This window comes from Oncorhynchus keta, chromosome 34 (genome assembly GCF_023373465.1).
Source record: "Oncorhynchus keta strain PuntledgeMale-10-30-2019 chromosome 34, Oket_V2, whole genome shotgun sequence".
Lineage (NCBI taxonomy): Eukaryota > Metazoa > Chordata > Actinopteri > Salmoniformes > Salmonidae > Oncorhynchus > Oncorhynchus keta.
This window is the reverse complement of record NC_068454.1, coordinates 69,414,339-69,431,838: the sequence shown is the minus strand read 5'-3', so window position 1 is coordinate 69,431,838 and position 17,500 is coordinate 69,414,339. Positions and strand designations below refer to the sequence as shown.

Sequence of the window (17,500 nt, the reverse complement as noted above, 5' to 3'; positions counted from 1 at the left end):
ACATCGTCATGAAATGTATGACGGAGTATGACTTTTGAAAGCTCCGTTCTCAGTTTATTCTCAAGCCGTCACTGTGGTGACAGCCAATGAGGAAGTAATTAAACATAGATATTCAATTAGAATGTTGTGCACCATCAAAACTCAATATGCTACATCTTCGATCAAACGTGACGCTATTTACAGTGTGGTGACAGAGCATGTGTGCATCCTTTTCCAGTTTATTAATGATCTTGTGCCAGTGATTATGTAAATAAGGAGAGAAATCCATCTGAGTTGGTCTATCTATAAACACAGTTGTGCGTTATTCTAAGATTTTGAAGCTTCACGACCATGGAGAGTGCACTCAATGAAGTTGATTGTGACATCATACGAGCAGCTCAATCGGAGCGATGAGATATTATGAGGGCTTATCAAATAGAACATTTTCTTTCTCTCTCTCTTTCCCTCCACTTCCACCTTCCTCCCTCTGACACTGTATGTGTTTACAACAGCAGGTGATGCACTTTCTGAGTAAGATCAAACCTTTCAAGGTTACCAATGTGTGTGCAAAGGAACGGTGTGTACCCAGTTCACCCATTCAAAGTGTGAATGTGTCATACAAGCACAATCACACAGAAAACAGCATGCACGCACGCACGCACGCACACACAGCTCAGTCGACGCAGGCCAAAGACACAAGGACCAGCGAATGGAGAGACAGGAAATGAGCAGAAGATACCCCACATTGAGCCTCTCTAGGAAATTAAATAGAAGTGTAACTGTACATGTTAAAGAGGATGTGGAATATTTTTTCACATTGCTCACATAATGGCACCACAACACAAATACTGTATGCTATGGTGTAGGGGTGTGAACATTTAAACGAAATTGGGATCCTTAACATGAAGAAATATCGCTAACCGTAGATGCAGAAAGTAAACAGCATAGTGGGTCAATTTCCATAACAACTAAAAGGGTTGAATTGCGAGGCTCAAGTTCTCTGCTGTTTTGGTCCACTTGCAACCACGTTGTGAACAGTATGAAGTGAACCTGTGCACATGCGCAGATACTGTGTGTGACTGTGTGAGAGCCAAGTGTTGTATCTCGCTCATCTCAATATCTTAGCCTATTCATTCTTGCAAGCCAAGAAATTGTGAGATACAGCATTCCGTTGTGAGATACAGCTTTTGATTGCCGATAGATAGGCCTAGTGCACGGTTCTGACTCTGTCTGCCTGATGGCCGACCAACCTATACTGTACCCCTCCCCTCTCTCTCCGGTCCTCGCTAGCACACTATTAAAGATGCAAGTGTGGGGCCTCCCGGGTGGCCCAGGGTTCTCAGGCACTACATCGCAGTGCTAGCTGTGCCACAAGAGATTCTGGTTTCGAGCCCAGGCTCTGTCGGGGCCGGCTGCGACCAGGAGGCCCATGGGGCTGCGCACAATTGGCCCAACGTCGTCCGGGTTAGGGAGGGGTTGGCTGGCAGGGTTATCATTGTCTCATCGCGCACTAGCGGCTCCTGTGGCGGGCCGGGCGCAGTGCACGCTGACCAGGTCGCCAGGTGTACGGTGTTTCCTCCGACACATTGGTGTGGCTGGCTTCCGGGTTAAATGTGCATTGGGTTGTGTTTCGGAGGACGCGTGGCTCTCGACCTTCGCCTCTCCCAAGTCCGTACGGGAGCTGCAGTGATGAGACAAGACTGTAACTACCAATTGGATACCACGTAATTGGGGAGAAAAAAGGGGTCAAATAAAAAAATATATATTTTAATTTTATTTTTTAAAGATGCAAGTGTTCTCGGAAGTACGGCAACTAATCAGTCTCCTCCATTCCAAAAATACTGAATCTTAGGAGTCAATTCTTTTCGGAACCTAATCTTGACACTCAGAAATGGGAGTCAACACAACCCTGCCAAGCCGCAGAGCTTCTTGACACACTGCTCGTTTAACCCGGAAGCCAGCCGCACCAATGTGTCAGAGGAAACACTGTACAACTGGACACCGAAGTCAGCGTGCACGCACCCGGTCTGCCATAAGGAGTCACTAGACCGCGATGGTACAAGACATCCCGGCCAGCCAAACCCTCCCCTAACCCGGACGATGCTGGGCCAATTGTACACCGCCTCATGGGACTCCCGGTCAAAGCCATAGAAGCTATAGAATGAAAGAGTACCCAGTGTGCTTCAACCTGGTAAGAAAATGTCCTAAACTGTGGGACATGTTGTACTGTGTTGCTATAGAATATATCTATGTTGCTATAAAGTATAATCGTTATATTTACCATGCTGTTATGTCTCTTCAGATAGCATTGAGGACTACATTCAGACCACCACATCCAACGTGGAGTCAGCCAATCAGGAGCTAGCAAAGGCCAGCCATCACCAGGTGCAGTAGTGTCCTCGTTTCATTGTGCAGGTTCAGTGATGTGTGTGTGCGTGTGTGTGCATATGTGTGTGTGTGTGTGTGTGTGTGTGTGTGTGTGTGTGTGTGTGTGTGTGTGTGTGTCTGTGTATGTGCGTGTATGTACTTGCAGGCGGGTGTGCAGGCAGGCGTTTATGTCAACTAAATGCAGTTCCTGTATATTGTCATGTCTGTGTATTACTGGTACTGACATTACATTTTAATAGAGATTTTCAGGTGTCATGCTGATACAGAATCAGTAAGACAAACATGATTTCAAATAACAGGGTTTGCTATTTCATTACTACTTTATTGCGTTCATTACGATTATGTGGGAAATAACAATAAAGATCACATTTTCATGTCATATTTGATCAGCTTTTGCCGTTAGCTAAATTAATTGGATTGATTGAAACAGTAAAACGGTAGCCTGGAGTCTAATAGGAAAATCAAACAGATATACCAACACTGAACTCCAATTCCAAAAACAACTGTTTCTTCCACCAAGATAATGATTATGAGATTTCAATTTCATTGTACAACTTTATTGACTAAGAACAGAAATACATTAGTAATGTGCATCAGACGGTAGACTGCAATTAAGTATTAATTTGTTATAATTTCTTTCTGATTTCTTTTGAGTGACTCTCAATTCCATTTGGTATCACATTCACAAAATGCCGAAGGTAATTTTCTTTCATAGCGGTTGTATGTCATACTTTCCCCCCTTGTCATCCTTGCTTGGATTATACCACAGTAGGGCTAAGAAGTCAGTGTTGGTAACATAGGCCTGTAGTGTGTAGCCCTCTGGTTATCCTAAATTATATATTGACAAAAGTGTTTTTGGGTTCATTAAAAGGTCACCTTTTCTGTTGCTAGTAGTAACACTTTTGACCCTGATACTGTTTGCAAACACACGCACACATCATTTAGCAATTTACAGGTCATTCATCAAGATAGCTAGGTAGGGCAACCCCATATATTGTATCAGTCATAGTAAGTACCTTTTTCCTCAATAAAGTAGCTATCAGCAAAGGCAGTGCTAGTAGGGGGGTACATGGGAGAACTTGGGAAGGTTGAACACCAGGCGGGCTGCTGTGTTCTGGATAAGTTCCAGGGGTTTGATGGCACAAGCGGGGAGCCCAGTCAACGGCAAGTTGCAATAGTCCTGATGGGAGATGACAAGTGCCTTGATTAGGACCTACGCCACTACCTGTGTGATGTAGAGTCGTACTCTACGGATATAGTAGAACTGAGCCCTGGGGGACACCAGTAGTGAGAGCACATTGTGCAGACACAGGTCCTCTCCACGTTACTTGGTAAGAGCAGCCTGCCAGGTCGTATGCAATCCAAGAGTGTGCAAAGACTGAAAATCCCAGCCCTGAGAGGGTGGAGAGGAGGATATGATGGTTCATCATCTCGAAGGCAGCGGATAGATCTAAGAGGATGAGAACAGAGGAGAGAGAGTCAGCTTTGTCAGTGTGGAGAGCCTCTATGACACAGAGGAGAGCAGTGTGAGTGACCCGTCTTGACTGGTTCGTGTCAAGAAAATAGTTTGAGAGAGCTAGCGAGAGAGTTGGTCAGAGAGAGCACGCTCAAGTGTTTTGGAAGGAAAATAAATAAGGGATACCGGACTGTAGTTTTTGACGTCAGAGGGATCGAGTGTTTGTTTCCAGAGAAGGGAAGCGACTCCGGCCATATTGAAGTCAAAGGAGACACAGCCAGTGGTAAGGAATGAGTTTGAGGGAAGTGAGGAATGGGAGGAGGGAATGGGGTTGAGCAGGCAGGATATACTCTGGAGAAAGAGGTCAAGGTTTAGGGTAGTTTTGTCAGAGTGGGACAAGTGTACTAAATAGACTGAATGTCGTCAACCTTCTTTTCAAAGTGGTTGACAAAGTCATTCGTAGAGAGGGAGGGGGAGGGGGTGGAGGATAAAGGTGGGAGGAGAAGGTTGAAAATAATTTCCTAGAGGTAGAGGCAGAAGCTTGAAATTGAGAGTGATAGAAAGTGGCTTTAGCCGCGGATACAGGGGAAGAGAAGGTATAGAGGATGGAGTGAAAGGATAATAGGTCCTCCGGAAGTTTAGTTTTCCTCCTTTTTGATCAGATGCCCGCAGTCCTGTTCTTTAAGCTCGCAGTGAGTCATTCAGCCACGGAGCAGGAGGGGAGGGCCGAGCTGGCAGGGAGGAAACGAGACGGTGAGAGTCATAGGATGTGCAAAGCGAGGAGAGTAGGGTCATAGAAGCAGAATCAGGAGACAGGAGGGTTTATTATGTACTAATCACATGTGTAAAACATTTAGTTTCATTTGTAGTGTGGACCAATTAATTGTGCTAGCATTATATACTAATTATGTTATGGCCCACCAACTATTAGCTCAGAAAAAAATGGGCCTGAGGCCAAACCTAGATGATGAAACCTGGAGTAGAGGGAGATAGAGAGCAAAGATTGCGACCAAAATGACCTTCTGGGTAGGGTTGGAAGAAAGGGGGGAGACAGAAAAGGAAACAAAGTAGTGATTAGAGACCTGGAGGAGGGTTGGGGTAGGCGAACAGCATCTAGCAAAGTTTAGGTCAAGCACATTCCCTGCCTTGTGAGTGGGAGGGGAGGTCAACAGAGGAAAGGAGGGGAAAGAAAGAGTTTGAAAGAAATGAATCGAAGGCAGACGTCGGGAGCTTGAAGTTGCCCAGTGGACTGAGTGGTGATCCACCATCAGGAAATGAACTTATCAAGATGTCAAGCTCATTGAGGAGCTCTCTAAGGGCACCTGGTGAGCAATAGATGACAACAATGTTAAGCTTGAGATGACAAGTGACAGTGACAGCATGGAATTCAAATTAGGAGATGGACAGGTGAGTGAGGGAGAAAATAGAAAATCTCCACCTAGAAGAAATGAGTAGCCCCTGTGCCACCAGCGATGAAATGACATACCCAAATCTAACTGCATGTAGCTCAGGCATTGAAGCAATGATACACATATTCTTGATATCATTTGAAAGGAAACTCTTTGAATTTTGTGGAAATGTGAAATAAATGTAGGAGAATATAACACCTTAGATCTGGTAAAAGAACATACAAAGAAAAAGAAAAATAAACATATATTTTCTATCATCATCTTTGAAGAGCAAGGGAAAGGCCATTATGTATTATTCCAGCCCAGGTGGAATTTAGATTTTGGCCCCTAGATGGCAGAAGTGTATGTGCAAAGTTTTAGACTGATCCAATGAACCATTGTATTTCTTATCAAAATGTTGTATCAAGTTCATAACTGTGCACTCTCCTCAAACAATAGCATGGTATTCTTTCACTGTAATAGCTACTGTAAATCGGACAGTGCAGTTAGATTAACAATAATTTAACCTTTCTGTCAATATCAGATATGTCTATGTCCTGGGAAATGTTCTTGTTACTTACAACCTCATGCTAATCACCTTAGCCTACGTTAGCTCAACCGTCCAGTGGGGGACCCACCGATCCTGAATTAAAGTAGATGGTCCTAGCTATCAAAAAGACAGCAACATATTAAGACAAAAGTCTAATTATCACTCCTGGAGATAGCAGGAGTCCTCTATCTACAGATTGAAGCAAATACAGTACACACACATTCATACAGGCACACAAGCATAAACACACACACATTTGAGCTGATGTACTGTATCATACTTTTCAGTTTACTGTACTTTATTTTATATTTATGGTTTGAATATCACTGTCCTACTTAGTGATTTGTTGTCAACAGCAGCCAAACCCTCTTCCTATATCCTTATCTCTCTAATGGCTTTTATTTTACTTTTTCCTCTCCCTCATATCTACTACCGTACACACACATAGATTACCAACATGCAATGTCAGGGATTTATCCGCTTGTTTCAGAGAGGTGCTTTTATACATTTATTTGACAGTTACTCTTCCTGAATAACTTACACAGTTACTCTTCCTGCATAACTTACACAGTTACTCTTCCTGAATAACTTACACAGTTACTCTTCCTGAATAACCTACACAGTTACTCTACCTGAATAACTTACACAGTTACTCTTCCTGAATAACTTACACAGTTACTCTTCCTGAATAACCTACACAGTTACTCTACCTGAATAACTTACACAGTTACTCTTCCTGAATAACTTACACAGTTACTCTTCCTGAATAACTTACACAGTTACTCTTCCTGAATAACGTTCACAGTTACTCTTCCTGAATAACTTACACAGTTACTCTTCCTGAATAACTTACACAGTTACTCTTCCTGAATAACTTACACAGTTACTCTTCCTGAATAACTTACACAGTTACTCTTCCTGAATAACTTACACAGTTACTCTTCCTGAATAACTTACACAGTTACTCTTCCTGAATAACTTACACAGTTACTCTTCCTGAATAACTTACACAGTTACTCTTCCTGAATAACTTACACAGTTACTCTTCCTGAATAACTTATACAGTTACTCTTCCTGAATAACTTACACAGTTACTCTTCCTGAATAACTTACACAGTTACTCTACCTGAATAACTTACACAGTTACTCTTCCTGAATAACTTACACAGTTACTCTTCCTGAATAACCTACACAGTTACTCTACCTGAATAACTTACACAGTTACTCTTCCTGAATAACTTACACAGTTACTCTTCCTGAATAACTTACACAGTTACTCTTCCTGAATAACTTACACAGTTACTCTTCCTGAATAACTTATACAGTTACTCTTCCTGAATAACTTACACAGTTACTCTTCCTGAATAACTTACACAGTTACTCTACCTGAATAACTTACACAGTTACTCTTCCTGAATAACTTACACAGTTACTCTTCCTGAATAACTTACACAGTTACTCTTCCTGAATAACTTACACAGTTACTCTTATATGGGTAGTTTATCTAAAGTTTTGCTCATGTACACCATAAGAAATACCCTGCTGTTGAACAAAAGTTTAATATTACTGTAATATATCCTAAAAGCCAATTCACAGATCTACACTGGCATTTCAATTTGTCTGTTGGATTACTAAAGTATATAGACACCATATTACTTTCCCCCCAAAGTTTTGTGAGAGTTGCTCTCCTTCCCACAGCCTTCTTTTTCCTCTGTTTCATGCTGTTTCTATGCTGCTCTACAAGTGAACGAGTGAGTGAGCAAATGAGCGAGTGCACACAGCTTTCCCATTAATTGTCATTTCATTATCACAAGGAGAGCTGAGCCGTGACCAAGCTCACGCAGAGCAATTTAGCTCTCTGCCAATCCACACGGCTGTTTCTAGTCTAGAGGAAGAGAGAGGGGAGAAGAAGAGAGAGACACCGTGCAAGGGAAGATAGAGAGAGTGGTAGGAAGGAAAAGAGATTGAAGGAGAGAAACAAGAGAGAAAGAGAGAGACGGTTGAGGAGGAGGGAGAGATACAGAGAGTGGGAGAGCGAATGAGAGAGACGATGAGTAAGAGAGAGAAGGAGAGCAAGAGAGAGACTTGAGGAGAAGGGAAGGATACAGAGAGCGAAAAAGAGAGAGTGAGAGAAATATAGAGAGACACACACACAGAGACATACAAATGGCAGAAAGGCAAGGGCACAGTTCCATGAAGTCAGTCAAACAGCTCTTTAATGCTGGTGCACATGCACCATTGAACATCACCACCAATGGTCAATTAATAGGGGATGACATTTTCGTCCGTGGCCCACCATGTCAGACGGCTTTACACTGAAAATAAATTGAATCTATAATCCATTAGCCTCAGGCAGATTACTCCTCTCACATGAAGACTCCTCAAGTTACAACACTGATGTTGTGTCTCAGCCCCATCCATGTCCAACAGCCTGAGATGAACTGTGATTGTTCATTACTATGTAACGATACTATTATATTATACAGCCTCCATGTCGCTAGTGAAACATAGCTGTTTTATTATGTGTTGAATAATAGACTTCATTTAAAGACACACTTCTGTTAGTGTTGCATTTCATTTCAAATGTCTGTCGGCCATTAGATTAAGTTGATTATGGGGAATGTGTTTGTAATGATTTACAAATTAGCAAACTCAATATGCACAATGATTCATTGAGAGGCAATGACTCATTTGATTGGTGGTTACCATAATTACATCATAGGACGTCACAGTTTCTGTTTGAAACCCGTCAGCCACCTTTGTGGAAAATGTATCTCCTCCTGTGATCAATATGACATATTTCCGCTATCATGCTAATTTAAATGGTTTGTTTTTGGAGCTCCTGGTTTTATCGTATTGCTGGAGACAGGGAGGGAAGGAAGGAGGAAGGGAAGGGAAGGGAAGGCGGGAGAGAGAGCGAGAGAGAGAAATGCCGACTATATAATGCCTGACAGATAGAAGACAGAGAAACACAGAAAACAGGCAGGGGCACAGTAGGGTTGAGCGGTATCCAGATGTTCATATTGTCACACCATCATTCTCTCACCGCGGGATTTACAGCATTACCGGTTTAGTACACAAGGGGGCACCAAAAGCCCATTGGGTGTCACCAGAATGCTAACAAAATTAGCACAAGTAATAGTGCATTTTCATGGAAGCTGGAAGTAGTGCAAACGATAATAAACGAATTGCAACGACAGGCAATCCAGATCATAAAGTTATACATATATAGGGAAGGAGCTACTGAATGTCATGTTTGGGGAGTTTGGACATTTACAAGCGAATGTGAACGAGAGACATTGTGCAAATGAGCAAAGTTTTGATGCATGCTGTACTGGCTCTCCGGTGTGGAGTCTGAAGTGACTCGGGCAATGGCCCTGCTCTGCTCTGCTTGGAGAAGAGAGGTAGGAGCAGACTGATGGGCCAAGAACAGAGAGTAGAAAAAACACAAGGAAATAAAGATAGAAGTAGCACCTGTACAAATAACTCATCCAAAGGGCTTTGACTTCTCAAACATGGCAGAAAGCTAACATTATGTGATGCCCCATCAATTTGTGAATTCAGCCACTTACTTAGCAAGTTAAACTAGGGGTTGTGTTAACGCATATTCACGCAGGAAAAAAAGATAAACTTGTGGCAAATATCTTGCTTTGTTTTCTATACACAGATCTAAAATGCTTTTTATTGTAATTTCTGCTCGGCATCAGAATAATTTTGTGCTTCAGTTGTACTTCTAAACTCCGATGAGAATTCACGAACAGGCATTCTATCAGCAGACAATGCTCTGAATGATGTGTCACTACTTTTCTCTGGTACTTTTCTTAGTGTAGCCAGCCTATTTTTTTCCAGTAAAATGCTAAATTAACTTGAAGCAAAACATTAGAAAATGTAGCTGGCTACATTCTTTCTATGATCAAATCAAATGGTATTAGTCACATGTGCCGAATACAACAGGTGTAGGTAGACCTTACAGTGAACTGCTTACTTACAACAGTGCAGTTTTAAAAAAAACTGATAAGAATAAGAGATAAAAGTAACAAGTAATTAAAGAGCAGCAGTAAAAAATAACAATATATACAGGGGGGTACTGGTCCAGAGTCAATGTGAGGAGGCACTGGTTAGTTGAGGTAGTATGTACATGTATGTTCAAGTGACTATGCATAGATGACAGACAACAGAGAGTGGCAGTGGTGTAGGGGGGGGGCAATACAAATAGTCTGGGTAGCCATTTGACTAGATGTATAAGCTGTTTAGAAGCCTCTTTCTTGGACCTAGACTTGGTGCTCCGGTACTGCTTGCCGTGTGGTAGCAGAGAGAACAGTCTATGACCAGGGTGGCTGGAGTCTTTGACGATTTTTAGGGCCTTCCTCTGACACCACCCGGTATAGAGGTCCTGGATGGCAGGAAGCTTGGCCCCAGTGATGTACTGGGTTATTCGCACTACCCTCTGTAGGCAGTGATGCAACCAGTCAGGATGCTCTCGATGGTGCAGCTGTAGAACCGTTTGAGGATCTGTGGACCCATGCCAAATATTTTCAGTCTCCAGCTTCATGACTGTCATGGTGTGCTTGGATAGGCCTAAACATTAGACATATGATGGACATGCATTGTTTTTGCTTTTTCATTGTAAGCTCATTTAGTTGTGTGGCTGCCAGCCAAATAGTGTCGCACTTCTGTTGTCATCTGATGAAAATGAAGCTGTATTATGCCAAATGTATTACACAAATGTATTTTCCGTGAAGGAAAACTATAGTTGCACACCCCTGATCACTCTATTGAAGTAAAAAAAAAACACAGTTGACTTTCAATATAAAATGTGACCCCTGTCAATAAACAGCTGGACTCACCAACTACCGCTTTCTCCTATTGTGCTATTTACAAACAAACACATGACTGGCTGAACTGTGCTGGAGAACTAAGTAAGCTTCATAATGTAAAATAATGTGACAGGTGCAATAAGAAAGCGATGTGCTTTATCTCCTAAAACATTGCACACGGTGACTGCAGGTATTTACTTAAAAAATAGCTACAAATATTAAAATGTATTGGAAAACTTCAAATAAATATTTTCAGCAGTTTTGGTGGTATTGAAAGACCACCCAAGGGCTATTTACAAATACCCCAGTATACAGAATAAACAGGAGGCTGAATCAATTTGGCTTGGCTCAAGCAGCGGCCTTTTCACCCCGCTACCATCTAGAAGGCGGAGACAGCACAAGTGCATCAAAGCTGGGACCAAGAGACTGAAAAACCGCTTCTAGCCGGCCTCCAACCAGTCCTCTGCCCTGAACATTAGTCACTGTCACTACCACTCGGTACTCTACCCTGCACCTTACAGACTGACTAGTCAATGAACACTGGTCACTTTAACCATGTTTACATTGTGTTTTACCCACTTCATATGTATACTGCATTCTAGTCAAGGCTCATCCTATATAACTACTGCTGTACACATCTTTTCTATTCATATACTGTCCATAATGTCTATACACACCATCATATACAGGACATATACACTGAGTGTACAAACCATTGACATAGACTGACCGGGTGAATCCAGGTGAGTATGATCCCTTATTGATGTCACTTATTAAATCCACTTCAATCAGTTTAGATGAAGGGGAGGAGACAGGTAAAAGAAGGATTGCTACACCTTGAGACAATTGGGACTTGGATTGTGTATGTGTGCCATTCAGAGAGGGAATTTAAGGGCCTTTGAATGGAGTATGGTAGTAGGTGTCCGGCACACTGGTTTGACTGTGTCAAGAACTGCAACGCTGCTGGGTTTTTCACGCTCAATAGTTTCATCAATAGTACATCAAGAAGGGTCCACCACCCAAAGGACATCCAGCCAGCTTGACACAACTGTGGGAAGCAATGGAGTCAACATGGGCCAGCATCCTTGTGGAACGCTATGGAACACCTTGTAGAGTCCATGCCCAGACGAATTGAGGCTGTTTTGAGGGCAAAAGGGGGTGCAACTCAATGTTAGGAAGGTGTTCCTCATGTTTTGTACACTCTGTGTATGTTTATATTCCCCACTCTGACACTGCTTGTTCTAATATTTCTATATTTATTTATTAATACATTTTAATTTTGTGGATTTGCTTGTATCATTCTTACATATTACTGCACTTTTGGAGATAGGAACATAAGCATTTCGCTACACCCGCGAGAACATAATATGTGTACGCGACCAATACAATTTGATTTGATTACAAGGTCAATACACACTAAAACATCCACAGAGGAAATTTCTCTGGGCAGGCAGACTGTCAACAGACTTATCTATTGATGCTTTTAGTCTAGAGCAGGAAAGAAGGTGGAGCAGCTCTGTCCTTTATATAGTTATATAGACAATAACAATTTCCCCAGAAGGTCAGTTCTCTACTTGAACAACAATTCAACATCCTCCCCGTCTCTATACATCCCGTGAAAAGTTCAGAACTGGAGTTGAAAACAAAATTCTACATTATTTTCATTATATGATTCTGACAAGGGAAAACATACTCTATACATATTCATGTAACGTACATCCCATGTGTTTGTTAAAATAAGCCCATTTCATAGACACAGATACATGAGCAACATAGACACAGATATATGAGAAACAGCCAGAATACCAGAGTGCAGCTGGGCTGAAGTTAGTGGTGCTGTCTGAGGCGATGCAGGGACCGAGACAGGGACAGGGAGAGGATTGTGGTGCTGTCTGAGACGACTAACCACTAGGCTACGCTGCCGCCCCAGTGGTGCTGTTTGAGGTGATGCAGGGAGAGGGATGGGAATGGGGACCGGTACAGGGACAGGGAGGGGTTTGTGGTGCTGTCTGAGGTGATGCAGGGAGAGGGATGGGAATGGGGACCGGGACAGTGACAGGGAGGGGTTTGTGGTGCTGCCCTAGGACCATGCCCCAGGACTACCTGACATGATAACTCCTTGCTGTCCCCAGTCCACCTGGCCATGCTGCTGCTCCAGTTTCAACTGTTCTGCCTTACTATTATTCGGACCATGCTGGTCATTTATGAACATTTGAACATCTTGGCCATGTTCTGTTATAATCTCCACCCCGCACAGCCAGAAGAGGACTGGCCACCCCACATAGCCTGGTTCCTCTCTAGGTTTCTTCCTAGGTTTTGGCCTTTCTAGGGAGTTTTTCCTAGCCACCGTGCTTCTACACTAGCATTGCTTGCTGTTTGGGGTTTTAGGCTGGGTTTCTGTACAGCACTTTGAGATATCAGCTGATGTACGAAGGGCTATATAAATACATTTGATTTGATTTGATTTGATTTGAGGTGATGCAGGGAGAGGGAGAGGGATGGGAATGGGGACCGGGACAGGGACAGGGAGAGGTTTGTGGTGCTGTCTGATGCAATGCAGGGACAGTGAGAGGTTTGTTGTGCTGTCTGAGGCGATGCAGGTACAGGGACAGGGAGAGGTTTGTGTTGCTGTCTGAGGTGATGCAGGGACAGGGACAGGGAGAGGTTTGTGTTGCTGTCTGAGACGATGCAGGGACAGGGAGAGGTTTGTGTTGCTGTCTGAGGTGATGCAGGTACAGGGACAGGGAGAGGTTTGTGTTGCTGTCTGAGGCGATGCAGGGACAGGGAGAGGTTTGTGTTGCTGTCTGAGGTGATGCAGGGACAGGGACTTGGAGAGGTTTGTGTTGCTGTCTGAGGCGATGCAGGCACAGGGACAGGGATAGGTTTGTGTTGCTGTCTGATGCGATGCAGGGAGAGGGATAGGAACGGGGACCGGGACAGGGACAGGCAGGGGTTTGTGGTGCTGTCTGAGGCGATGCAGGAACAGGGATGGGTATGGGGACAGTCAGGGATTTGTGGTGCTGTCTGAGGTGATGCAGGAACAGGGATGGGTACGGGGACAGGCAGGGGTTTGTGGTGCAGTCAGAGGCGATGCAGGAACAGTGATGGGGACAGGGACCAGCAGGGATTTGTGGTGCTGTCTGAGGTGATGCAGGAACAGGGATGGGGACGGGGACAGGCAGGGGTTTGTGGTGCAGTCTGAGGCGATGCAGGAACAGGGATGGGTACGGGACAGGCAGGGGTTTGTGGTGCAGTCTGAGGCGATGCAGGAACAGGGATGGGGACAGGGACAGGCAGGGGTTTGTGGTGCTGTCTGAGGTGATGCAGGAACAGGGATGGGGACAGGGACAGGCAGGGTATGTGGTGCAGTCTGAGGCGATGCAGGAACAGGGATGGGGACAGGGACAGGCAGGGGTTTGTGGTGCAGTCTGAGGCGATGCAGGAACAGGGATGAGGACAGGGACAGCAGGGGTTTGTGGTGCAGTCTGAGGCGATGCAGGAACAGGGATGGGGACAGGGACAGGCAGGGGTTTGTGGTGCAGTCTGAGGCAATGCAGGAACAGAGATGGGTACGGGGACAGGCAGGGGTTTGTGGTGCTGTCTGAGGCGATGCAGGAACAGGGATGGGGACGGGGACAGGCAGGGGTTTGTGGTGCAGTCTGAGGCGATGCAGGAACAGGTGGGTACAGGGACCAGCATGGGTTTGTGGTGCAGTCAGAGGCGATGCAGGAACAGGGATGGGTCAGGGACAGGCAGGGGTTTGTGGTGCTGTCTGAGGTGATGCAGGAACAGGGATGGGTGGGGACAGGCAGGGGTTTGTGGTGCAGTCAGAGGCGATGCAGGAACAGGGATGGGGACAGGGACCAGCAGGGGTTTGTGGTGCTGTCTGAGGTGATGCAGGAACAGGGATGGGTACGGGACAGGCAGGGGTTTGTGGTGCTGTCTGAGGTGATGCAGGAACAGGGATGGGTGGGACAGGCAGGGGTTTGTGTTGCAGTCTGAGGCGATGCAGGAACAGGGATGGGGACAGGGACAGGCAGGGGTTTGTGGTGCTGTCTGAGGTGATGCAGGAACAGGGATGGGGACAGGGACAGGCAGGGGTTTGTGGTGCAGTCTGAGGTGATGCAGGAACAGGGATGGGGACAGGGACAGGCAGGGGTTTGTGGTGCTGTCTGAGGTGATGCAGGAACAGGGATGGGGACAGGGACAGGCAGGGGTTTGTGGTGCAGTCTGAGGCGATGCAGGAACAGGGATGGGGACAGGGACAGGCAGGGGTTTGTGGTGCAGTCTGAGGCGATGCAGGAACAGGGATGGGGACAGGGACCAGCAGGGGTTTGTGGTGCTGTCTGAGGCGATGCAGGAACAGGGATGGGTACGGGGACAGGCAGGGGTTTGTGGTGCTGTCTGAGGCGATGCAGGAACAGGGATGGGGACAGGGACCAGCAGCGGTTTGTGGTGCTGTCTGAGGTGATGCAGGAACAGGGATGGGTACGGGGACAGGCAGGGGTTTGTGGTGCTGTCTGAGGTGATGCAGGAACAGGGATGGGGACAGGGACAGGCAGGGGTTTGTGGTGCAGTCTGAGGCGATGCAGGAACAGGGATGGGGACGGGGACAGGCAGGGTTTGTGGTGCAGTCTGAGGCGATGCAGGGACAGGGATGGGGATGGGGACAGGCAGGGGTTTGTGGTGCAGTCTGAGGCGATGCAGGAACAGGGATGGGTCTGGGGACAGGCAGGGGTTTGTGGTGCAGTCTGAGGTAATGCAGGAACAGGGATGGGGACGGGGTCAGGCAGGGGTTGTGGTGCTGTCTGAGGCGATGCAGGAACAGGGATGGGGACAGGGATCAGCAGGGGTTTGTGGTGCAGCCAGAGGCGATGCAGGAACAGGGATGGGGACAGGGACCAGCAGGGGTTTGTGGTGCAGTCTGAGGCGATGCAGGAACAGGGATGGGGACAGGGATCAGCAGGGGTTTGTGGTGCTGTCTGAGGTGATGCAGGAACAGGGATGGGGACAGGGATCAGCAGGGTTTGTGGTGCAGTCAGAGGCGATGCAGGAACAGGGATGGGTACGCGGACAGGCAGGGGTTTGTGGTGCTGTCTGAGGTGATGCAGGAACAGGGATGGGGACGGGACAGGCAGGGGTTTGTGGTGCTGTCTGAGGTGATGCAGGAACAGGGATGGGGACAGGGACAGGCAGGGGTTTGTGGTGCAGTCTGAGGCGATGCAGGAACAGGGATGGGGACAGGGATCAGCAGGGGTTTGTTTTGCAGTCTGAGGCGATGCAGGAACAAGGATGGGGATGGGGCCAGGCAGGGGTTTGTGGTGCAGTCTGAGGCGATGCAGGAACAGGGATGGGGACAGGGATCAGCAGGGGTTTGTGGTGCAGTCAGAGGCGATGCAGGAACAGGGATGGGGACAGGGACCAGCAGGGGTTTGTGGTGCAGTCTGAGGCGATGCAGGAACAGGGATGGGGACAGGGATCAGCAGGGGTTTGTGGTGCTGTCTGAGGTGATGCAGGAACAGGGATGGGGACAGGGATCAGCAGGGTTTGTGGTGCAGTCAGAGGCGATGCAGGAACAGGGATGGGTACGGGGACAGGCAGGGGTTTGTGGTGCAGTCTGAGGTGATGCAGGAACAGGGATGGGTACGGGGACAGGCAGGGGTTTGTGGTGCAGTCAGAGGCGATGCAGGAACAGGGATGGGGACAGGGACCAGCAGGGGTTTGTGGTGCAGTCTGAGGCGATGCAGGAACAGGGATGGGGTACAGGGACCAGCAGGGGTTTGTGGTGCTGTCTGAGGCGATGCAGGAACAGGGATGGGTACGGGGACAGGCAGGGGTTTGTGGTGCTGTCTGAGGCGATGCAGGAACAGGGATGGGTACGGGGTCAGGCAGGGGGTTGTGGTGCTGTCTGAGGCGATGCAGGAACAGGGATGGGTACGGAGACAGGCAGAGGTTTGTGGTGCTGTCTGAGGCGATGCAGGAAGAGGGATGGGGATGGGGAAAGGCAGGGGTTTGTGGTGCAGTCTGAGGTGATGCAGGAACAGGGATGGGTACAGGGACAGGCAGGGGTTTGTGGTGCAGTCTGAGGTGATGCAGGAACAGGGATGGGTACGGGGACAGGCAGGGTTTTGTGGTGCAGTCAGAGGCGATGCAGGAACAGGGATGGGGACAGGGACCAGCAGGGGTTTGTGGTGCAGTCTGAGGCGATGCAGGAACAGGGATGGGGACAGGGACAGGCAGGGGTTTGTGGTGCAGTCTGAGGCGATGCAGGAACAGGGATGGGGACAGGGATCAGCAGGGGTTTGTGGTGCAGTCTGAGGCGATGCAGGAACAGGGATGGGTACAGGGACAGGCAGGGGTTTGTGGTGCAGTCTGAGGCGATGCAGGAACAGGGATGGGTACAGGGACAGGCAGGGGTTTGTGGTGCAGTCTGAGGTGATGCAGGAACAGGGATGGGTACGGGGACAGGCAGGGGTTTGTGGTGCAGTCTGAGGCGATGCAGGAACAGGGATGGGGACAGGGATCAGCAGGGGTTTGTGGTGCAGTCTGAGGCGATGCAGGAACAGGGATGGGGACAGGGATCAGCAGGGGTTGTGGTGCAGTCTGAGGCGATGCAGGAACAGGGATGGGTACAGGGACAGGCAGGGGTTTGTGGTGCAGTCTGAGGCGATGCAGGAACAGGGATGGGGACAGGGATCAGCAGGGGGTTGTGGTGCAGTCTGAGGCGATGCAGGAACAGGGATGGGTACAGGGACAGGCAGGGGTTTGTGGTGCTGTCTGAGGCGATGCAGGAACAGGGATGGGTACAGGGACAGGCAGGGGTTTGTGGTGCAGTCTGAGGTGATGCAGGAACAGGGATGGGTACGGGGACAGGCAGGGGTTTGTGGTGCAGTCTGAGGCGATGCAGGAACAGGGATGGGTA

General features: G+C 47.1%; 1 protein-coding gene across 1 annotated transcript in view; it reads left to right on the top strand.

The window, feature by feature from the left end:
* LOC118371074 (t-SNARE domain-containing protein 1) overlaps positions 1-17,500 on the top strand; it is a 138,155-nt gene that overhangs the window by 70,499 nt on the left and 50,156 nt on the right. The window contains exon 10 of the mRNA XM_052494581.1: positions 2,282-2,364. Within this exon, the coding sequence (XP_052350541.1) occupies positions 2,282-2,364 (83 nt within the window). The remainder of the gene's footprint in view (positions 1-2,281; positions 2,365-17,500) is intronic.